General features: G+C 42.0%; 1 protein-coding gene across 1 annotated transcript in view; it reads right to left on the bottom strand.

Moving 5' to 3' along the window:
• The window catches only part of ADGRL4 (adhesion G protein-coupled receptor L4), a 605,086-nt gene that overhangs the window by 154,729 nt on the left and 428,141 nt on the right, over positions 1-22,216 (bottom strand). Inside the window, exons 10-11 of the mRNA XM_069641635.1 lie at positions 16,504-16,680; positions 2,826-3,029 (exon numbers count right to left, since the gene is read on the bottom strand). Of these exons, the coding sequence (XP_069497736.1) occupies positions 2,826-3,029; positions 16,504-16,680 (381 nt within the window). The remainder of the gene's footprint in view (positions 1-2,825; positions 3,030-16,503; positions 16,681-22,216) is intronic.

Genomic DNA, 22,216 nt, shown 5'->3' with positions numbered 1-22,216 from the left:
GTCCTTGTGTGGCTGGTCTTTTCTCACTTTGGCCCACCTAACGGACAAAGTCGCCTTCCTGGTTGTTCGATTGCCTGATTTCCTCCATTCTGGGGGTTAAGACATCTGCATTCCCGTTTGTATTATCAAGCATCTCTTACACATACGAATCCATCGCCGGACACTCCAACCTCACACTTCCACGCTCACTCAATGTATCCTGTGCCACTTCGTTTGCGTGTACATGTGATTCTGCATTGTTTACTGGTGGCACTTATATCCTGTACTCCAGCTGTTTGGCAGTCTTTTCTATGAGTGCGGCAAATAACGGGTGACAAGATTCGGGCTGCAGTGGGGCCAAACACGCAGTGACTGGCTGCTCCGCAGGCCCCTCACTGTCTATTTTCTGTTTGTTCCCCCCATCAACCTTCATCAACTGCCCTTCGTCTTGTGACCGTTCGGCTTCTAATAGTTCGGCATCAGTGATGTCCAAACTTATGTCATTCACACTCACTTGATCTCGTTGAGCCTCAGGCAGTAACCCCTTTTTAACGAATGATCTGTATCAGGGGTCAAGTCCTAAAAATTAAAGTGGGGGGACTACTCAACAAATGCAATTGGATGCGACGTCGCCAGAAATTGGCATATCAAGGTGAAATATACACATTTCATTAAATTGTCTTTGCATAACCACCCACCCACATTGCACAGGACGAATGGAATTTGCTTTTCACAAAATCAACACACACACAAAACCAAGAGAGGATATTTTCCTCTAATAGTGTTTTTGAAAACATTAAAAGGTGCGCATGTTTTAAACTCCAACTGATAAAAATGTTTTCCCTGGAGTTTGCAGTACTGAAATGCACATTTTACCTTTAGTTGGTTGTTATTTTTCATCAGGTTGTATAGAACAGTGCTGAAGTCTCCAGCCTACAAACCTGACGACTGTAGTTTGATCGCTGAGGTCATCTTTAATTCAAAGAGGTCATTCGATGTTTCTCATTTTAGGTGGGGGGACTGAGTCCACCCTCTGAATAAAATCCGCCCTTACCCCCCTGCCCCCGCGTGTACCCTTGACTTGAGCCCTGATCTGTATATTTCTCTTTCACACAACGTTACAGGCAAAGGCAAGACCGGGGTCAAGGGAATCCAGTGGGATAGCTCATTCTCAAATAACTCGCCACCACGCACCTCTCCCTTTGCTGCTGCTGACGTCACGGCTTGAAGTACATTCTGCAGGGCATGTTCCACCCGAATTCGAAGCACTTGCTGCGGAGTCCATGGAACCACTCCGTCAGTCCGTATTACTGGTGCCGGGAGCAGCAAATTCATAAGTCAGTAGCGGAGTCAAGTGAGCAGCACACCCGTTACTTGCAGACTGCCCGGGCTGTTCGGTTCTGACTGGGTTTGACTGGACTCACTGCCAGAGTCAGCACACCACTACTCCTTGATATAGAATCCTCCTTTGATTAAAGGTGCAGTGATTTCTCCTTGATTTCCAATATCGCAGAGTCAAGTTGAAACAAAAGAGCAAATAGAGCACAGCTCTCTGCCGGGAAGCTGGGTTTGACTGGACTCACTGTCGGACTTTTCGCCTGTAGTTTGTATATTTGTTATGCAGGTGGCTCTATGGTTGTCGGTTTGTGCGGTGGGGTGAGTGGCAGTTTGTGTACAGTGCTATTGCACTTTGTGCTCACTGAAGGGGCAGATTTTGCGCATAGGTGTTTTAAAGTGATAAGTGATGGGGATGGTCTCAACATTGCAGCACTCGGATGGTTTGTGTGTGAGTGTGTGTTTGTGTGTAAAGTGCAGTTCCAGGTTGTTTGTGCATGGAGATCAGTTATAGGGCTATTTTAATGTGTGTGTATTATGTGCAGTATTACACAGGAAAAAGACACACATGACATAAAATGAATCACACCACGGTGTGATTGTTGTATGCAACCCAGCCTGTAAACAACACGATCATTCTTCATAGCTGTTTCTTAAGTCCATGAATAATACCATGTGGGGCTCACATAGCACGTTCAAATGTCTTCTGCCCCATTATAAGATTACATCACTGCCAAACAATACGTGACCACTCTCGGGGTCAACATATACCTGTGACAAAATAAATACTATGCCCTTTCATACCAATAAGCAAACTAAAAGACAGTAGTTGATACCTCACTCCGAACATAGATATGCAACGTGCAACAGCAGGTTAGGATGCCAGGACAATCCACACAACCATTCCCCTTCCTAATTCACTACATTGAGTACCATTATTTGAGAATATGTAGCAATGATTAAAAGAGCTCTTGAACGTAATAGGAATGCGGAATGCAGAGCTATATAGAAACGTGATATATACATATTTAAAGATAATAATAATACAACATGTATAACAATTATTATAATAACGACAATAATAACTATTGTTACTACACGATATTGTTGTTATTAGTTGTGCTATAATAACTATAATTTTCTTGTCGTTATTATTGTTAATAATAATAATAAATAATGATGTTTATAAATACAAATGCTACTACTAATAATAAAAATAGTACAAATAACAATAACTAGTATTATACAATGTTGTTGTTGATAACTAATAATAATAATAATAATAATAATAATAATAATAATAATCATAATAATAATAATAATGTATTAATATGATGCATTCCGACACTAATACAAATGAGAAGCAACATGGATGACTTCTACTTTTTAAGTTCTCATTATTGAGTTGGAGTATCACGTGTACTAGTTATGATGCCTCTCCAGACAGGCGCACTTTTTCAGCATGTGAACCCCTCACATTGTCCAGGCTGACGCAGAGCGCAGTGACGCACCTTATTGCTGTCAATGTTGATTCCGGTCAGGAAGAGCAGTTCCGCCAGGAAGAGGCTGCAGCAGAGGTTTTTGTGAATTGTCGTCCTGGTGCTTTGGATTTCGCTGAAGAAGAAGAAGGTGAAAATGCACATGGAAAGGCATATCAGCGAAATAATGATGCCGAGCTGGGTGATCCTTGTAAGGACATTATCATGCGTAACACCCTGTGGAGCAACACAGAAAGACACACTTGAGGTACTTGCATCGGAAAACATGGTGCTCATTAACTGGGCAGGCTTTTGAAATCCAGAGTACTGTAACTTAAAGTTGTAGAAGTTCTGAGAAAAGATATCAGCATTTGCATTGAACATACAGGGATGTCATTACAAAAAAATTATCCCTTCTCTTGCCACAAAGATGTGTCGTATTGTCTTGTTATGAACGGCACACAAGTGAGAACACACGTACTTGCTATCGTTCATTCAGCAATAGCCCTTCTATAATAAACACGGAATCGAATTTAGCTTTTCAAAAGCACTGGGGCTGAATTACAGAAACATTTCCTCTGTACAAGTACAATTATCGCTCGAGCAAACACTTCTCTAGCGCAGGGGGCATATGTATATAATGCAAATAGTTGACCTGGATGTGGGTCCTTTGTCCTGAAGTTAAAATGCTCCAAAAATATGTTTCTGCACTAACATGTTTTGCCCTTGTCCTCACTGTGCTTGTACCAGTGCAACGTTTCTGTTACATGGCCCAATATGTTTGTCGGGCATCACAGACCTCTCTTACTGTCTTGCGTAGCTCCAGGAGGAATCCACCTGGTCTTCATAGCATTCGAAAGAAATATCAGTAACCATGACAAGATATAATCGCTCCCAGAGTACATTCAGAATCACAGTTCCTGTTTCGTACACTAGTGCCACTGTCACATGTTAGTTACAAATATATTAAACCAGGCGTTACATGCAAATTAAATGTACAGTTTAGAATCCTTCACATCTAATGTTGTAATAATGCCTGTGGATTGGAGACTGCGCATGCAATAAACACTAAAATTATGCAACAATCCGAGAATATGGGTAAGGCAAAATGAATGCAGATCCTTTTTCCTCATATTTAAGTGCTGAGTCTGGCTGAGTCAGTATATAATGTTCCTGGTAAGACTATGTTGCCCACTGTGTCCACAATAATCTGTCTTAATGGACATATAATGCTATGTGGTTCGACCAAATGACAGCTATTCGAATCCCCAACTCTCGAGTACCCGTCTACCACAACCCACGTCCACATTCTTACCCTCAAATCTCCACCAGCCTGTCTCCCGCTGTCTCGCTAATTAAAGGTTTTACCCTGGATACTCCCCTCCCTTTCTAATGATCCGCCCATCTGTTTGCTGAATGGGGCTCTACGCCACCCATGTCCTCTGCCTCGACACCCTAGTAAAAACCCCCTTCTCCCTACCTCCTCGTCTGTGCCTTGCCCTGCTCCATTTCCTGGCTTCGCACAGTGAACACTGGATATAGAAAGTTGACTATGTGTTTGTCGATCCTGAGTTTATTGTGTGGGCCAGTTGGTGGCCCATGGATATTGGATGAAGATGGAATCGACAAATCCATCTTTGCCAAATAATGGTAAAACCGGCAAAGTAACATATCCATTAATTGACTTACATAACACCACATCTTTTTTATCTCCTGACCTCCAATCCTAAAATTCCACATCGACATCTAAGGAATAAGCTGAAAGAGTGGTGGTGCCTGGGCCTCAACAACAAATGTTTCGCCCGTTTATATTCTGCTTAAAATGTACACATTTAAATACAACTTCCCACCAGCGGGACCATCGTGTGTCCTAGGATTGGTCACAGTATCCCCAATGACCCACGACACCTCACCACATCACTCAAAACCCACAGCTCTACATAGAGAACCTACCTGAAGGACACCATAGATGCCATCCATGTATAAAGCAAAATGCCATGGCAACAGGAGTACACTGTAATCATTCTTAATTTGACTTAACTGTACACCAGCATCACATGAACTTGCAATAGACTCAGTAGCGTTTTTTTCTAGAAAAATCTGCACATTGTTTTCTTAACAATCAAATGATTATTGAACTCCCGTAATTCAGTCTAAAGAACAACATTGTTATCTTCATTAAGGTCAAGTGGTCAAAAAAGTGAGGCCACCATGGGATTCAAATGTGTACACCTTTCCTGTCTTTACGTGTCCATGTTCGAGATTAAACATGCTTGGACTACACTTCACAACCGTGTCTTTTCATTGAACAGATACACCAATGATATTGTGATGCGGAACGGGAACAAAATAGATCTACAAGAGCATCTTCCGCTTTGAAAGCAGAATACATTGTGGACCTCCCTCACACTAAGCCACATGAAACACTTACTGCATTTTTTGGATCTTAACATCTATGGAAACAGAACACACTCAGAATCAAAATATACACATATCTCATAAATCATCAGAAGTCACCATGAATATCCCCAAAGGGGGTTCTCTTCACACCAAAAGAAACGGCATGCATGACACCAATTACTTACACGTGGCATGGCTTAGAGATTGAGCAATCAGCTACCATTGCCCAAACAATCTGCTGCTGAGGGCCAAACAGAAAATTAAAACTGGCACAATATCCAACAATGCCAGATCCCTTACACAAATCTCAGAACCACATATAATAGTCGATGCTGCACACACACTGTGACTGAGATCTGCTCTTGTTTTACAAGGACCCCAGTGAACATGCAGAGCAGCCTATTTTACAAACAAGGACTATCATAAATATAGTCAGCCCAAGAAACTTAAGACTCATAAACTAATGACCGGTTTATGACTGCATAAACCAGTTGGGTTCCACAAATGTATGTGCCATTAATAAAAGCAAGGTTGTGGTAACCATGGATCACTGGTGCAATCCCATAGGAAAGCGTTCTGTGAACCAGGCCCATTGGGTCTACATTACAATTTGTACATCCAATGAAAGTTATCCGTGGTGGGGGCATGGACGAGGCAGGCACATGGCATGTGCATGATCTGTGAGCACTACTGGATCTGAATCTACCCACAGACCTACAGCAGCATGCATTTCCTGAGATGCAGTGCCAGTATACTATGGTGGTGTAACGCTGGTGGGGTTTGGTTGGGATCTCTGCGTGCAGCTAAGGAACTCTTGCAAAAGCAAACTCCATGATATTGTTCACCCATGGATATTGGAAAATGACAACTGCTAGGAGGCTGCACCAGCCCCAACACATTTGAGGAGAGGCTGAGGGGCCAAATGTGGTGCCATAGGGCAGGGGCCCAAAGCAGAGAGATAGGCCATTCAACTTTGGATTTATTCTTGTTCACGGAGGACCACGTGGTCATACCTGCTACGTGCTTGGTCCTTCCCCCACACACATCTTCTTCTGATGTTAAAGCAGCTCCACAGTCACTTGTTATGACAGTGTGGGTGAGAGGGAGAAGGATCAGGGACTTGCGAAGCTGACCAGGCTTCATAAGAATTAGCCGAGGAGGGATCAACTTTTCTGGGAGGCTGGGACCCAATGCTTTTCTGAGTCAGATGTAAAAGCGGGCCTTGATCAGGGTGCATAAAAACGACTCTTCAAACATGCATTTCCCACATAATTTTAGCTCACAGAGGACCGCAGGGGCCCCCCCATCAGGATGGTCCTGTTTAGTTTCAGTAACGTCTACCGAGATAACCCAATTAGTTTTGTGCAAAGACAGTGTGCTGTTAAGCGTACACTACAACACCATAAATGGGTAAGCTTGCACAGCCCACCAGCAAAATCACTAAATCTGGAGAGAATGGTAGGACCCGAATTGAATGAATGTTTCTCAAAATCTGACCTCACTGTACTGTAGTGTTAAATGTTCAACGCTTTTGAGCCACAGGGAGGCACACATTTGTCAACTGGTGGGTGAATAGTATTCCTAGATAGATTTCACATTTTTCAGCTTTCCTGCTGTCATTGTAATGCCCTAAGTTTGTACTTTATCAAATGTCAAGCAAGTCAGCTTGCTAGACATTCTTTACATTGTCCTCAATATGTCTAAACTATCAAACCATGTCAACGTCAATAATATACTTGCTATGTTTAGTGCTCAGGAACATTCTCAGTAACCACAAATTAAGGTTTAATGCAAGACGATGCATGACGTTCTTTCAGATCTAGCAAATATGGGGGCACTGGGCAGTTCTGCCATGAAATACGACTCCAAAGATATTCTCTCATGTATCAAAAGTGGGATCCCGGGGAGTCTTATTGAGCTATCTCAAAGAGGCTCTTCTCTTGACAAACAAGTCCTTCAAGCTGAGAACTTCCTCAACCAGATGGAGACTGTGGGGGTCATTCTGAGTTGGGCAGTAAGGGATACCGGCCACCGGTAAGGAGACTGGTGCTGGTAATCATTTACCACCCAATTCCGAGGTCCCTTAGCAGGAACCGTAAAGAACGTGTGGTTTGTCCACACGTCCTTTACGAGTCCCGCTAAGGGACCAGGACGCTAATAACAGGCCTGCTATTCGCGGGCCTGTTATTAGCGCCTTCCTTTCCCATTGTGCCCTATGGGGGCTCAAATCCAAATGGGGAATGGTTGGTTGAATGGGGACTTACCGGGTCCTCCAGTGTCGGAATGACCCAGTAAATCCCCATTCAACCAGACCAGTTCCAGACCCGGTTTTGGAGGCAGCCATGGTGCAAATAGCGCCATGGCTACCTCCAAACTCGGAATGAGGCCCTGTGTCCTGTGAACAACCCTTTGAACTGTCCAGTAGGGTTGAGGTCCGATAAACCATGTATGAAGTGTTACAGGCTAAACATTAAAGCACATAGAACATGGCTCGCCAGAACAGGATCCAATTTAAAGGAATTCCCAAACACATACATGCAACAGACTTGGAAAGTTTTGTTTAGGACCTATTTTCCAGCATCCATAATCTGCTGGATAGGATGAGTATGATGTCAGGTATCACTGCAGCTTGCTCTGTATGATTCAATCTCCCCAGTGGGAGATGCAGGCCTCTGGTGCAGCTAGATAATCAGTAAGGAACAGAGGAATCATCTCCATTATCTGCTGTGCCTCCACATGCTAAAAGAAGATTTAACAGATGGACATATGTGATGAGGGAGGAACCTTGACAGGGAGTGGAATGACAGACAAGGGCCATCAACAAAGAATCACAGTTTGTTTTTTATAAATTTACTTCAATTTGATATCATGCTATTAGAGGTGTCTATAATGGATTAGTTTAATCATTGGTCATATACGATTTTATAGGCATTTGCTTTGGGATGTGCACTGTTCTTTTGGGCTGCCTGTATTACACTAATGTGACACTTGCTCAGAACCTGTACAGATCCTATTCTGTCTGTCATGTACGGCTGTTTCATGAGCATTAGCATATCTTACTGGTATACACCCACTGACCAATTGGGATAGATAATTGTGATGTGTCTGGGTTGTAACATGGATCTGCACTTTTTCCCTTTAGGATGCAGATTCCTCATGCATCGCAGAAAATGGCTCCTTACCCAATTACACTATTTCATGGTTTTGGCTACCACTAGCCATTCTTTTAAAGAGGTTAATTACTGCAGGCTCTTTAAGCCTCTGTGGGTTGGGGTCTGATTTGTTTGCCGTTCAGAGATAGGGTTTGAATATGGTCCATATACCCTTCTGCCATATGGGTCGGGGTTCCTATATTTGGGGGAGATTGGGAGTTGATTTGGTGTACATTCAAATTTGGATTGCTTTTCCTGGGGCATACACTGGACATGGAAACAGTTGGAAAGTGGCCTTTGGTGTGATAACATGATTATGTCTCTGCAGGAGTTCAGGGATAATTAGTGGTTTCTAAACTCCTACTCAGCCCTGCCCCCCTTCTAAACCAGCATTGATCTAATTTAGTACCGTGAAACAGGCACCACATTGATGGTATACCTATTGCATCTATCAGGTAGTGCAGGGAGAAGGTAGGCTTCAATCTTCTAGACGAGCATGAGCCAGCATGGAAGCATCCAAATCAATGATGGTACTGTGGTAACAAAATAGAGGAAATGTCCAATCAAGGTTCCATAACATAGGAGTTTTTAATTAAACTAAAAATGCAAACACACTATTAGAAACACTAGCAACCCATACCTGTAAAGAAATATACAGGATATGTAGACGTTTTCATGAAAATGGCATTCTGGGTATGAATACAGTGGTCTGCAGGCAATTGTCTGTGTATCAAGGTTTACATTAATATGGTTAAGCTGTGGGGTCTTACATGCAGCTTTTCCCTTAACTGTAGATGCCTTAAATCTTAATATTGTGCTCGACAGTGTCAATGATGGCAGTCTATAAGCTTTGTAAGGCATTACAATGAGTGAGCTTGTGAAATGGGTCTACATGCAGAGTGGCAAGGCAACTGCCACAACCCGAAGCTAGAAGAAGCTGGTCTGGAAAATGGCGGGATGTGTCCAGTGGGCTGAGCTTGAAGGTTGATTGAACTCAGATGTGGAGAAAGTGGTGATTTGAATTCGGTGTTGAGAGGGATTGACTGGGTTCAACACAGTGATATCGTCTGGCAGTGGCTATGGCTCAGCAGTTTGGAGAAGCTGGGAGACACACAGTCAGTGTCAACACAATGGTCTAAAATACCAGAGGGGATCAAAGCCTTAAAGTGTCAAAAGCAGCAGCCGTGCGTCCTTGCAGTTACTCAAATGGTCTGCAAACAGCTCACAGCAGATTTAAGATTCAGGGAGATGCAAAGTCAGCTTTCTTTGATCCTGAGATGCTCATATGCCCTCTCCTGTTTCTTAAAGGTAAAGTAAGTCATTCTTGTGCACTTTTCAGCAGGAAGGTAATGAAGGACACTTGCAAGTGCACCGCTTCAGCAGGCAGAGTCCTGGGTAGCAATGGCTAGGAAGTAGGCACGCCTTGTCCAACTGCAGGTCACTCCAAAAAGTACACTGAAGTGGGCGCAGGACAGTTCTCCATCCTTCCTTTGAAATCCTTATCTTCACCCCAGCTGCAGGGGACTTTGGGCTGACTGATACTTGAATAAGGTGTCAGTGAAATGTTTCTTCTTCTTGATTTAGAAGATGATTCATCTACGTGGTTCTCAGCCCCACATAAAGTAATTTTGCCACAGTGGATTAGTCTTTGTGAAGCCTTCTGTAAGGGTCCCATCTCAGTTGTTGTAAAAAGACGTTTTGCCTTCTGATGTCAGCTCCCAGAGTGCAATGTATGTAAGAAAATCAGACTAGCAAGGGAAGGGGTGGAGCTTAACCATGTTCTAGATGGCACATAACGTCCACTGTGGAAAGTGCCTCTCCTAAATGTATCTGGACTCCATTCTCGTACATGTCTGTCAAATCAAAGAGACTTCAGTCAAGATCCCATGTGTGACTTCCCATTGTGCCAGCAGAGCTTCTTTTAGAGCACTGACTAACTCCCTACTCGGGGTTATGTTGTGTGTATGTGTGTGTGTGTGTGTGTGTGTGTGTGTGTGTGGGCTTATGAGCATGGAAGGCAAGAGGGTTTGTGGAGATGCTGTTGGAGAAAGGGCAGTTGAGAGGACGTGCATGGAGCGGAGGGCTGAGTTTGGAACGGAAACTCATACTTTAACAGTATTATTGTATAAGTGAATATAAGCGTGTATATTACCGACATTTTGATGTTATTATGTGAATGTGGTATCCCAACAGTTTGCTACTTTTCCTATAATCCGGCACCCCGATTCTGTTCAATAGCCCCCAGTTCACCTACCATTTCTTGCACGCCTGTGCCACTCTTTTCTGATTTACTGTACTTGATTTTTGTCTTTGCATCACTACATCCCAATCACAAATGCATTTCCTCACATCACAAAAACATGTACAACCGTGAATCTCTTCAAGGAATTATGGCAGCTCTACAAGGAGCATGTTTGCAACAAAGTTAATGCCTGCATAAAACAAGCTGATTCTACGATATTATGTGCAATTGACTTTTTAGTATCATGCTTATCATCCAGGAAGGTGTTGGGCTGTGTCTTTTAACCTTTTTAGAGCCTGCCAGTAAATTATGGGGGAAACATAGTGCAGCGCCTTTGAATAATACCATGAAAATCATGTTCTGATGTTTTGCTATATTTTCCAGTGTTATCTGCATGCATAAGCTCCATGCTTTCTGTAGTGTGGTTGCTTCAGTCATAGAAAATTGCAGAAGTTTGGGTTCCATGTTCTGTAAGCGATATTCCATCAACACGACAGCTAAGTCAAAGCCTAGTCTGGGATGTTGAGGAAAACCCTTATTGATGTATTTTTATATCCAGTTCACTACTCTGGATGACAACCCTTGTATAACACCCCCCTCTTAGAATCCCCCTGACCCCACTGAGCCAAGAAGTAGGTTTGTTTTGCAAATTAAAAGGTTTATTTGAAAATTTAAACAATATATATATATATCACACTTCTATAAATAAATTGATAATGGATATTACACTTGTGAATATGAGCAGTAGTCAGCAAGAGGTAACTTATGAATAGGAACAGAAGAATAAGGTGGGAAAGAATGCTTTATATGGTTCAAGGAAACGCAAGGTGGAATAAAATGTAGTACAGAAATAACTTGTTATGATTTTAGCAAAACGTAATATGATCACTTTTTCTTTTGACAATTCACTCCCCCCTATGCAATACAATAAATGGAAGGAGAGCACACAGTCTTCAATAATCTCAACAAATCACACTTTATAATGCAATACACAGTTCCAGTTCCCCCAGCAAGCTTAGAGAAAACAGGGATGAGTTTTAAACACAGGCAAATTACTTTAATGTGGTTTGCAAGGAAGTGAAAAGGTGCTAAAATTGCTTTTAATTCCCTCTAGAGGTTCAGGGTAGGTGATGGCTACTTTATATTAGTTCAGGCTCACTTTAACAATACTCTATGAATGATTAGCAGATTGCAAACAAATTTTAGCAAAGAAAAGCAAAAAGCTGCTGATTTCTAGAGATGAAGAAATCGGGCCAATTCGCAAATCGCGGTAAATTTCGCGAGTGCGTGTCTCGCAATTATCGAAATGGTCTAGGTTCATTGGAAAGCCTAGATTCTAAGCTTTCAGATGAAAGTTAAATCCCGTTCCTAGCACAAACGGTTCCGGAGATACAGATGATTTAATAAAGGTAGATTTTCGGATTTAAAGTAAAACTCAAAATGACAGGTGACAGCTTGCAGCTGCAGAATTGACAGATGACAGTTGTGCAGCTTTAAAAATGACAGATGAGACGATTTCTAGGAGGCTGTTCTAATTAGGTTAAAATAACTTGAATTTGATTATTTTAACTAAGAGATTGGGTTCTGCACAGTTCTGGCGGATACTCACTCCTAATTTTGAAAGGAATGGTGCCTCGTCACAGATCTGGTCAACTGGACTGGACTTTGGTTCTCTCTGCTCGGCGGGTCAATCAGGCACCGGTTCTGCTCACAGCGGTCTGGGTCTCTCTGGATCTCTGGTCTGGTCCCTGGCAATTGTTCTTGGCAAAGAATTCAAACAGCTCGCCCAGCTGTGGAATAGTTTGCAAATGATTTTAAGGATGCTGAGGCATGCTGAGAAGAGTTCTCAGTTTGTGGGTTTAAGCCCTTGCTTTAAGTTCTGAAGTAAAGTTCTGGTCTTTGGAGATTGATGGATGTGAAGTCTAGAGTCTCCCGGCAGAGCGTCCCGCAGAAAAATGGAATTGAATCTCTCTACCTGTCCCAGCAGTCTCTTTTTATGTGTTTTGAAAATGGGTGAGTGCGTGGCATAACTGAGCCTGCCCCTCTCTACTTGTCATTGGCCCAATTCTCCCCTCTCCCATGATTGGGGGAATTGGGTTGTGAGTCAGAGTGATGAGGTCTGTTTATGGGTCAGAGGATCCTCCCCTGGTCAATTTGCCCACAAATCTATTCCTGATCCAAATACATATTTCCCAGGTACACAGTTGTTTGACATCACATATACACATCATATATTACTAAAGATAGTCCCTGTCCCGACTCTGGCGTTTCTAGGAGCTTGCATTAAAAAATGGCAACTTATTTTCGATTTTAGTGGGTTTTGCAATATGGGATTTTCATCAAAAATTATACAAAGGTACATTTCCCTTCCACATATATCCCAGTAACTTTCCATGTCTCTAGCTTACATACATTGTCTACAATATTCATAATTAGCGGGGTTTTGCCACAGAACATGGTACAAATTGGAGTTTGGACTCAAATCGTGCGGGCATTTTTCAAACTAAGACTCTCAAAGTTGTACATTCCTGTCATTTGGTTACAATAAATTATCACTGTTTCTATAAACTATATATTTGTTGCAATTCAACTCCCCAAAGTGTTTGGGTCCACCTCCAGGAGTCTGGGTGGGTCAGTGATCACATGTCTCTCCTTGCTGGCAGAGGGCTGTTGACAGGAAACACTCAAAATTAACATACCCCATTCAACAGAAAGAGCCTTTTGTGTGGGCTCCAGCAGGCTGCCTGGAAGTCTCTCCTCAATCAATCAACAGGGTCATGTGATATCCTGCCTCCTGGTGTGGGAATCTCTGAGGTGTTAAGGTTTCCCAGCCTCTTTGCCTCCGGGAACAGCAGGTGGCTAAGGTTTCCAATTAACCAACAAACTTTGAAGTCCCTGCCCCTCTTGCAACTCCTAAATACAGTTTCCCTGTCAGAGTTTAGACCGCTAGCGACACCCTGGGGAATTTGTCGGTACTGCATCCATTTTTGAGTTGTCTTAAATTACTGCATTTCAATAGAGTGGTCTTTTGCTTGATAGTATAGGACCCTTGCTTAACATTGTTTTGATGGCATTCTTACAGTAGAGTGGTGATGTGGAACCCCCCACAAGAAGGTTGTATCTTTGGAGTGGTCTCGTGCCAACTGCGCAGTTCTCCTATTCTGGCGTGAATGTGGGCGGCAATAGCTCATCCCCACATCCACCCAGTCTATTGATTTAGTTTGTTCTGGGATAGAATAATGGGCGGCGACAGCTCATCCCCACATCTACCGAGTCTATTGATTCAACATGGGTCAAAACCCTTGACAGTTGCCTCAAAGAAGTTTCTTTATGTCTATACGTATTTGTTCTTGTTAATTGGCACACGTCTTCCAGAAGATGTAACACATTTATTTTATTTTCTTCTGCAGCATTTTCAGACACGTTCCACTTCGGTCATCAGAATTGTTAATTGTTTGTATCGGTTAGTTTGCTAAAAGGTGCATTCAAAATATAAAACTGTTTAAAAGAAAACCATTATTAAACCTGGAATTTCAAGCTCCCTTTCTGTTTATCAACAGAAAAAGAAAGGAGAGATGGAGACATAGCATTGTTCTGGGCCTTGACAGCAAAATGCTCATTTAGCAGCATTTGGTCATTAAAGTGCAAATTCGGGGTCCAACATTCAACAGTGATTTTCTTACTATTTGGACATTAGAATATTCAGGTCAAGCACACTCTCATGTTCAAAATCCTAGCTTAGCTACACAAGCCATCTTCATAATATAAAATACTTTAGTAGAAGCAAAAATATTACTTTGAAAAGCTAATACTAAATCTAACAGGAAAGCAACAATTACACAGAGTCCAACATGCAGCATAACGTATTGTTACAAGGTGTCATTTATTGGAATCACGTGCAGATGGTTGATGTTTCTTTATCAGCTTGGACCTCCTCACCCAAGCTTTGTAGATGTACGTTGCTACATAATAAGCAAAAACAAGGGGGTTTCTGGGAGTTTCTCTACTACCGGCCTATAAACTCCCAGAACCACCAGTGTTTTTACATATTAAGTATTAAGTAGCTTTTGGTTTTCACCCTAAATTACTAGGGTAATCTAGACATGGAACCCTTGCTTATTGTTCATAGAGAGCCACAGTTCCACCTGACTGACGAAGCCCAATCAGGCCGAAACACGTGTCTGGGGTTGCTGTTGGACTCTTGTTCAGAGGACAATTGCTAGGCATTTCGGTTCTGGACTGCTCTTGGGCAGGACAAAAACTGATATGTAGTGGACATTTCTCTTCTGTGAAAGGATGGTGAGCTAAAGACTCTGGCTGAGACTCTAACCCGGGGTATAGGCCGGTAGTGGGCACAACCAAAACATGTGTGTTTGGTCCCAATTGCAGACCAATTGCTATATTTCAAAGGCGTATGATAGGTCCATTTTACAGACAGTCGCAGACTAGAAAATTGTGTTCACATTCTTAAAAGTAGACAGCTAAGTATTTTTCACTGTTCATGTAGCAAGCTTCAGAGGTTAAAGGAAGTTTATGAGCTGCCAAGATTAGTGACACATTTCAAGGTTAGTTATAGCCACTAATTGCAAAGAAGAGTGTTTGATGTCTATTGTACAAAAAAGCTATTTACGGTGTTGATTTTTGACAAATGAGATGTATTTGAGATTATGTTTTGTTTCATTTCTGAATCACAGGGAATGTCATGTGAAAACTCAGTGCATTGCAAAACATGTTTGCACTTTGCATGAATTCTAATCCCTTATAAAGCACAAAAAGAAAATAAGTCAGTCTTGGTCTGTTTATTATGTGGCCTGGTTATTTGTAATAGCATACAGACAGGTGGTCATTGCACACTACCGCAAGTGGTATTTTCATTTTACTGCATGTGGTAAAATGCAAAACCAAACTGCTCATTGTGAATGGGCTCATATCCTAAGGGATGGTTAAATAGATGGCAGTATTCAGGTGACCTTGTAAGTGTATTCTGGGATACCACCAGACAGACCCCAATTATCACATGATAATGAAAGTATGTTCTAGTGCGCACCAGGTCTGGGTGTTGGCTTACCGTTTATGATCTGATATAAGAATAATACCTGTAGTCCTATATATTTTTGGCTCACCAAAATACCACAATATACCCCAACACGTTCACCAAAATACCACAAAATACTGTAACAGGAGGCAGTGGAAAAGGAAGTTGCCTTCTACCCCTCCTCTCAATCATACAAATGATTGAAAATGGGGCATGACATGAATGCAATGTGTAAAAAGCCTTACAAGGCTTTAATGCTTTCCATTTACGTTATGCCCCGATGAGCATGAGCTCCTAAGTGTTCCTTGACGTCACCACTTGCTGAATGAACTTAAAGTGAGCGCTATGAGCTCTTAACTAAAGGATCATTCCAAGGTATTGCAATGGTGTTTCTTTATGGTATTCAATAATACTTGTTTTATTATTTCCGCAGTAAGTGTTTTAGAGAAGAAACAGGCAGAAAAGTGACCTGTAAGGATAAAGTCATTACTTTTGGCTCTGATGTTATACTACTCGATTCACATTAATTTTATTGTGATAGACTTGTTCAGATTTTTTGATGTACAGTGCGCAAAAATAACTAACTATTAATTCAGCGGGCCTGATTCAAAAAAGTGAAAAGTAAATGTGAAAATACCATTGAATAACGGTTTGCAAATCTGGCCGAATGTGTCTCTCATCTTCATGTGTGTTTGGTCCCAATCATCAATACACATTCTTTTGTGAGTTAGGTGTGTGGTTGGATATTGCCTGGATAGTTATTGTCACATGTATATGTAATTGATAATTTTGAAGACAGGCCACATAATAAAGTAATGCTGAGCTTAATGTGCACAGATAAATGTGACAATATCGGTAAAATGAAGAAAAAAAAATACTTACTAGTTTGCGCCCAGATGACATAAGGATAGCAAAATGCGTAAGATGATTGCATTTGCATGATGTATGTGTAGCATTGGAATATATCCGTTCACATCCCTCTGTAGCCCAGTTGCCATTCATTGTTTCAGGCTGGTATCTCCAAAATGCACATTGTGTATGGGTGTCCTCGTCCGCACGCTATAATATAAGATCACATGTTGTATTTTCAAAATGATAAAGCAAAAGAGAGGAATTCTTAATATTTGCAAGTTGGCATGTTGGTCAGCTGCCTGGTCAGATACAACGCCTGAAACAAGAACTGTAATTGTAATCACGTAATTGCTCAGACATTAGGAACTACATGGTCGTTGTATACCACTAGCCTTTTTGTGATGCTGGTCTATTTAGTTAATACATCCCTGCTAGTAGTGGCCACATCACTTTATGAAGTAAAATATGCAACATAGAGAAAATGTGAAGCACACCTCTTGCTGTGCATCAAGCTACACATCGGGCTTCCCCCCTCTCCACTGCGCTTTGGAAGGAACTGGATCTCTTTTTTAAAAAAAGAAACTTGTCATCCACTAATAACTGAATCGTAAAACCCTGCTCATATTAACATCCACGATTAAATGCAAACATTTAACATCCTTGTTTCTATCCCAGAACTGGAATAAAGCTCTGCTCCTTAAATGTCCCTCACATACATAAATAACGTCATAAAGCCATTGCTAAATATATGTTTTACATGAGTTTCATTAAGAATGAGTAGTCCACCAACCAAATGTGTCTGTATGATCTTACCATCAAATCTACATAAACCTTACTTTTGGCTCTGATTAACTTTTCATGCAAATAACACCTTCCTTTATATGGGAGTTAAAGCAGCAGAAGGTGTAACTAATGGCAATTACAAAGTCAAGAAACCTAAGGTATTTGGAAGCCATGATATTTAAAAAATTCAACAAAGGTGCAGGTGTCCCTCTCTCGGAAGAACAAGGCATGATAACCTGTTCAGTGGTTGTTAACCACATTAGGAGTTCACAGCCATCTCTTTTTACTCACTGTACCTTTCACAGATGGGAAATATCCATTTTCATATCAGTCTTTGTCCCGCCCACATGGGCAGTCCAGTACCGAAATGCTATGGCAATACCTCTCTGAACAAGAGTACCAAAAGCAACCCCATACACGTGGTTCAGCCTTGTTCGGCATCATCAGTGAGGTGAAGCTGAGCCTGTCTAAGAACAGTGACCGGGGAGTCCACGTCTGGTTGCCCCCAGGTAACCTATGGTGACCAACCCCAAGTTCCTTCTAAGAATTCGACAAAGGTAGCAGGCACCCTTCTCTCGGAAGAACAAGGCATGACAACCTGTTCAGTGGTTGTTAACCACATTAAGAGTTCTCAGCCATCTGCTTTTTGCTCACTGTACCTTTCACAGTGAACAGGTTATCATGCCTTGTTCTTCCGAGAGAGGGGCACCTACTACCTTTGTTGAATTATTTGAAGGAACTTGGGGTTGGTCACCCTAGGTTACCTGGGGGCAACCAGACGTGGACTCCCTACTCAGTGTGCTTAGAGAGGCTCAGCTGCACCTCACTGATGATGCCCAACAAGGCTGAAACACGTGTATGGGGTTGCTGTTGGTACTCTTGTTCAGAGAGGAATTGCCATAGCCGTTGAATGATATTTAAAAAGATTAGAGGTAGACATGTAGCAAACACGTATTTGTAAAGTCAATAGGTCTGATTTTACAAATGTAGAGAATACACCTGTTTTTGTCCTAGAGGTAATTTATGAAAAAGAAAAAAAGAAACCTAACTCTCTACAATTACAAAGTAAGAGTTACTGGAAGGAAATTAATGAGGGATGGCAGGTGCTGGTCAAAGAGGAGGGGGTTGGGTTGAGGACTCTGAACCAACATAGTGCCAGTGTGGTAGACATTAATGATACTCCTGGATCATGCAAAGCCCGCCAAGAGCACTTCCATTCAGTGCCACCATTAATGGGTGAGGATGTGAGAGGAAAGAGAGTAGAGATGAGATGTGTAGTCAATAGATCAGGACAGGAGACAGAAAAGAGGATATCAGTGAATATCTGACTGGAAGTTGCACTGACATAGTTGTCTACGATAGGCATGCCAGGGTTAGTTGTAAGGAGTTATTTTTTAAGAATTTATCTTCCAGATTTCATGAAAGAGGGAGGATAGGTAACAGTGTAGCAGCTGGAGAAGATAGGGGAGATGGTGAGTGCCAGAGGGGTGGCAGAGGATAGTTGGGAGAAAGAGGAGGGGCTGCAAAGCACAGTCTGATCACAAACTCACCAGGTGCCCTAGTAGCCAAGGCAAACAAGAAAACATATGCACTGGGAAAACTTTAGTTTCTCAGATGGGTGCTTCAAGTTTGCCAAAAACAGACATACAATGCAGTGCAAAATGGGGTGCAGCATAATTAAAAATGCACACCAGGCTTCAAATTTGCAAAAAGAAACATAAAATGGAGCGCAGAGAAGTTAAAAAAAAATGCACAAGGCTCGAATTTGCCAAAAGAGACACAAAGGTGATGATAGATGTAAAAAGTGAGATTGAGTAGGGCAAGGAAGCCAGAATGTTGTAGGCACACCTTGGTTGAACAGTTGTTAGGGTAGGTGGAGAGGCAATGACAATGTACACCCATCACTCAACGGTATTCTGCAGTGAGCATAGAGATGAAGAGGCCCAAGTTCATGGGGTAGTAGGTTGCCTGCCTGGGGACTGTGCTATGGTGTGCTGCTGGGGTGCAAGGAGGAGGGGGCCTCCGAGCCCTTCTAGGGCCTGACAGGCACAGACAGGGGCCTTAGGAGTGGGCCTTCAGTGAGGGGGCACTGTTTGCTTGCTTGCTACGGATTGGCAAGATGTAGAGTTTGTGGACCAATCAGCATGAAGGCAACATGGAAACCCTTGCAGGCAGTCCGATGATAATGAAGAGGAGGGCGGTCATGTTGTTGTGAAGGTGTCCCTGCCTTGTGCTGTCAGTGTGCTCATTTGTTTATCAATTTCAAGGCTACAGAGCCTTGCTGGCAGCCCATTGCCGCATGCAAGCAGTAGATGTAAAAAACAGATAATGCACTCTGTTAAATGAACGATGCACAAAATGTGTCCCCAAGCCCAGGAAGTCTCTACTTAATGTTTGGCTCTCCTGCCAGAGTGAGATGAAATATGCTGGCAGGGTGGGGTGAGGTCTGCGCCACAACCGCCATTCTTGTTCTGAAATAGTAACCATGTGAATGTGTTGCCAGAAGCCATCATATAAGGAGCAAGGAGGACAGTAGAGTTACTGTTGAGTGTAGCATAGGCGAGAAGTGTGTTCAACAAGAGATATATGCCTCAATGATGTAATCTTTTCTGCATCACTTCAAAACCATGTCAGAGTTAGTCACATTCATTTTCAATGACATTTATAGGGAGTACCCAACAGCAAATAGAAAATATGCAAATTCATTATTAAACTGTATGTTGCTTTATTATTTTTTTTATTTTATTTTTTTTAGTTGTTTTGGTCGCGAACAAAAATTCGAGACCTTTCAACTTAAAAACACATACCAGATTGCAAAGATTTACAAAAATAAAGATGAAATAATTAGATCTTTACACGTAAAAATAAAACATCACTCATTTAGATGATTCAGCAATAATTACAACACAGATTATAACACCTTTGAAGGAATTAACATTTTGGCACTGCATACAATGGGATTTTCAACTGATGCAAGTAATTGACAATTGCATATCTTACAGCCTTTCTATTAGTATGGAATAATCAGACCCATAAACCTTTTGGGGTCAAGACCTGTTGGTCCATAAATAAAGGCTTAAAGTGGACACAACGTATTAACGACAATTTATCGCATTCTGTACACAGGTGCTTAAGGGTTTCTGCTTGTTGTTTGCAAAACCGGCAAGGAAGAGGGATATCAACATTACCCCGTCTGTTCAACACATCGTTAGTTAACCACAGATTTAGTCTAAATCTCATAAAGTCATTTGTATGGATAGAACTAGGGGACCTCACCATGTCAGCCACTGTGTTGTAACGCTTCAGTTCAAATGAAAAAACCTCAAAGTTTTTATAGTTGGCACACGCAAGACGTGTATAGATCCAGTCAGCTTCCCAGACTTTTGATCTTGCTTTGTTTGGATTTTCATTAGCAAGGATGGATCTATCTGGGCTTTTTCTAGAATTGATTAGATTTTTTGACGCCAAGCTTTCGGAAAAATATCCATAGAACTCATTAGGTATATGGATATGATGTTAGTTATCCCTGTTGTAGCTTCATTCAGAAGGCATTTGCGATACAAGGCGCACAAGTGCCATTTGTAAACTGCGTAAAGAGAAATTAAGCCCAGCTCATATCTTAAGAGTGGTACAGGTTGTGAGGTTGGTAAATTCAGAACTTGCCTCCAAAACCGACCTTCCCTAATGGCCCAGTACAAGTATGACATAATAAACCGGGTCTCTGCACCGTAAAGAATAACAGGCACTACTTTTAATTTAAAATAAGTGAGAATCGGTAAAAGAGAGAATTTAAGTATCTCAATTTAATGATCCGGGCTTGTGAAATGCACATTTGAAGTTTATGGAGCCCTTGTTTGTTATACTGGTCAGGAGCACACAGGTTGGAAATGACCATACCCAGGTACACATTGGTATTGGTGACAGTAATCTTACAATTTTGAAGAGGCCAATATACCTGGGCAAGGCTTTGTTTCCTGGTACCAAATTGAATGACTTTTGTCTTTGCAATGTTAATTGATATGCCATTTGCTTTAGTATATACGTCCAGGGCACCTAATAAATGTCGCAGACCTTTTGGGGTATGCGACATTAGTACCATGTCTTCGGCATATAATAACCATTGTATCTGAACTCCCATGATTTTCGGAGAGCCAGAAATCAGTTTGGTAAAGCTTTGATGAATGTCGGAGACAATGAAGTTGAATATGGCTGAGGCTAATAGAGAGCCTTATTTATTTATTTATTTATTTATTTATTTATTCGCATTTGTTAAGCGCACAGAATCAGCCCTGAGGCATCGTGGCGCTGGTTACAGAATAGCGCTGGTTACAGGGAAAGCGCGTCTTAGTTACAGCATACAGAGGCATACATGCATACAGTTTGGGCAGTAGCAATAGTTAGCAGTGTGTGCCTGAATGGCAGTAGGTAGAGGAATTTTAGTTAAAGAGAGAGGTTTTGAGTTTTTTTCTAAACGCTGTGAGGGAGCCTTCTGCTCTTAGAGCGTGGGGGAGATTATTCCAAAGTTTTGGTGCTATGTAGGGGAAACCCAGCCCCCCGGCTGTAATCTTGTGGATGCGTGGTACAGTGAGTTGGTTAGTGTAGCAGAGTCTGGTAGGTCTGGATGAGGTCTGTCTGAGAATGGTGTCTGAGAGATATGATGGTGCAGTGTGGTGGATACATTTGTGGGTAGTAGTCAGTACCTTGAAGGTGATGCGTTCTTTAACAGGGAGCCAGTGAACTGATTGCCTTGCCAGTGAGATGTGGTCCCTTTTGGAGATGTTTAATGCTGCTCTTAGAGCGTTATTTTGGGTGACCTGGAGTTTGTTTAGGTTTTTTTCAGAGGTGCCGGCTAGAAGTGCATTGCAATAGTCAAGTTTAGCGCCTATGGTAGCTCTTGCTATTGAAAGGCAGTTTTCTTTGGAAAGGAATGGTTTAATGGCGTTGATGAGTTTAGTGCTTA

Source organism: Ambystoma mexicanum, chromosome 1q (genome assembly GCF_040938575.1).
Source record: "Ambystoma mexicanum isolate Mex_15411 chromosome 1q, UKY_AmexF1_1, whole genome shotgun sequence".
In the NCBI taxonomy this organism is placed as follows: Eukaryota; Metazoa; Chordata; class Amphibia; order Caudata; family Ambystomatidae; genus Ambystoma; species Ambystoma mexicanum.
The sequence above is the reverse complement of the archived record's forward strand: the minus strand, read 5'-3'. Positions and strand labels throughout refer to the sequence as shown.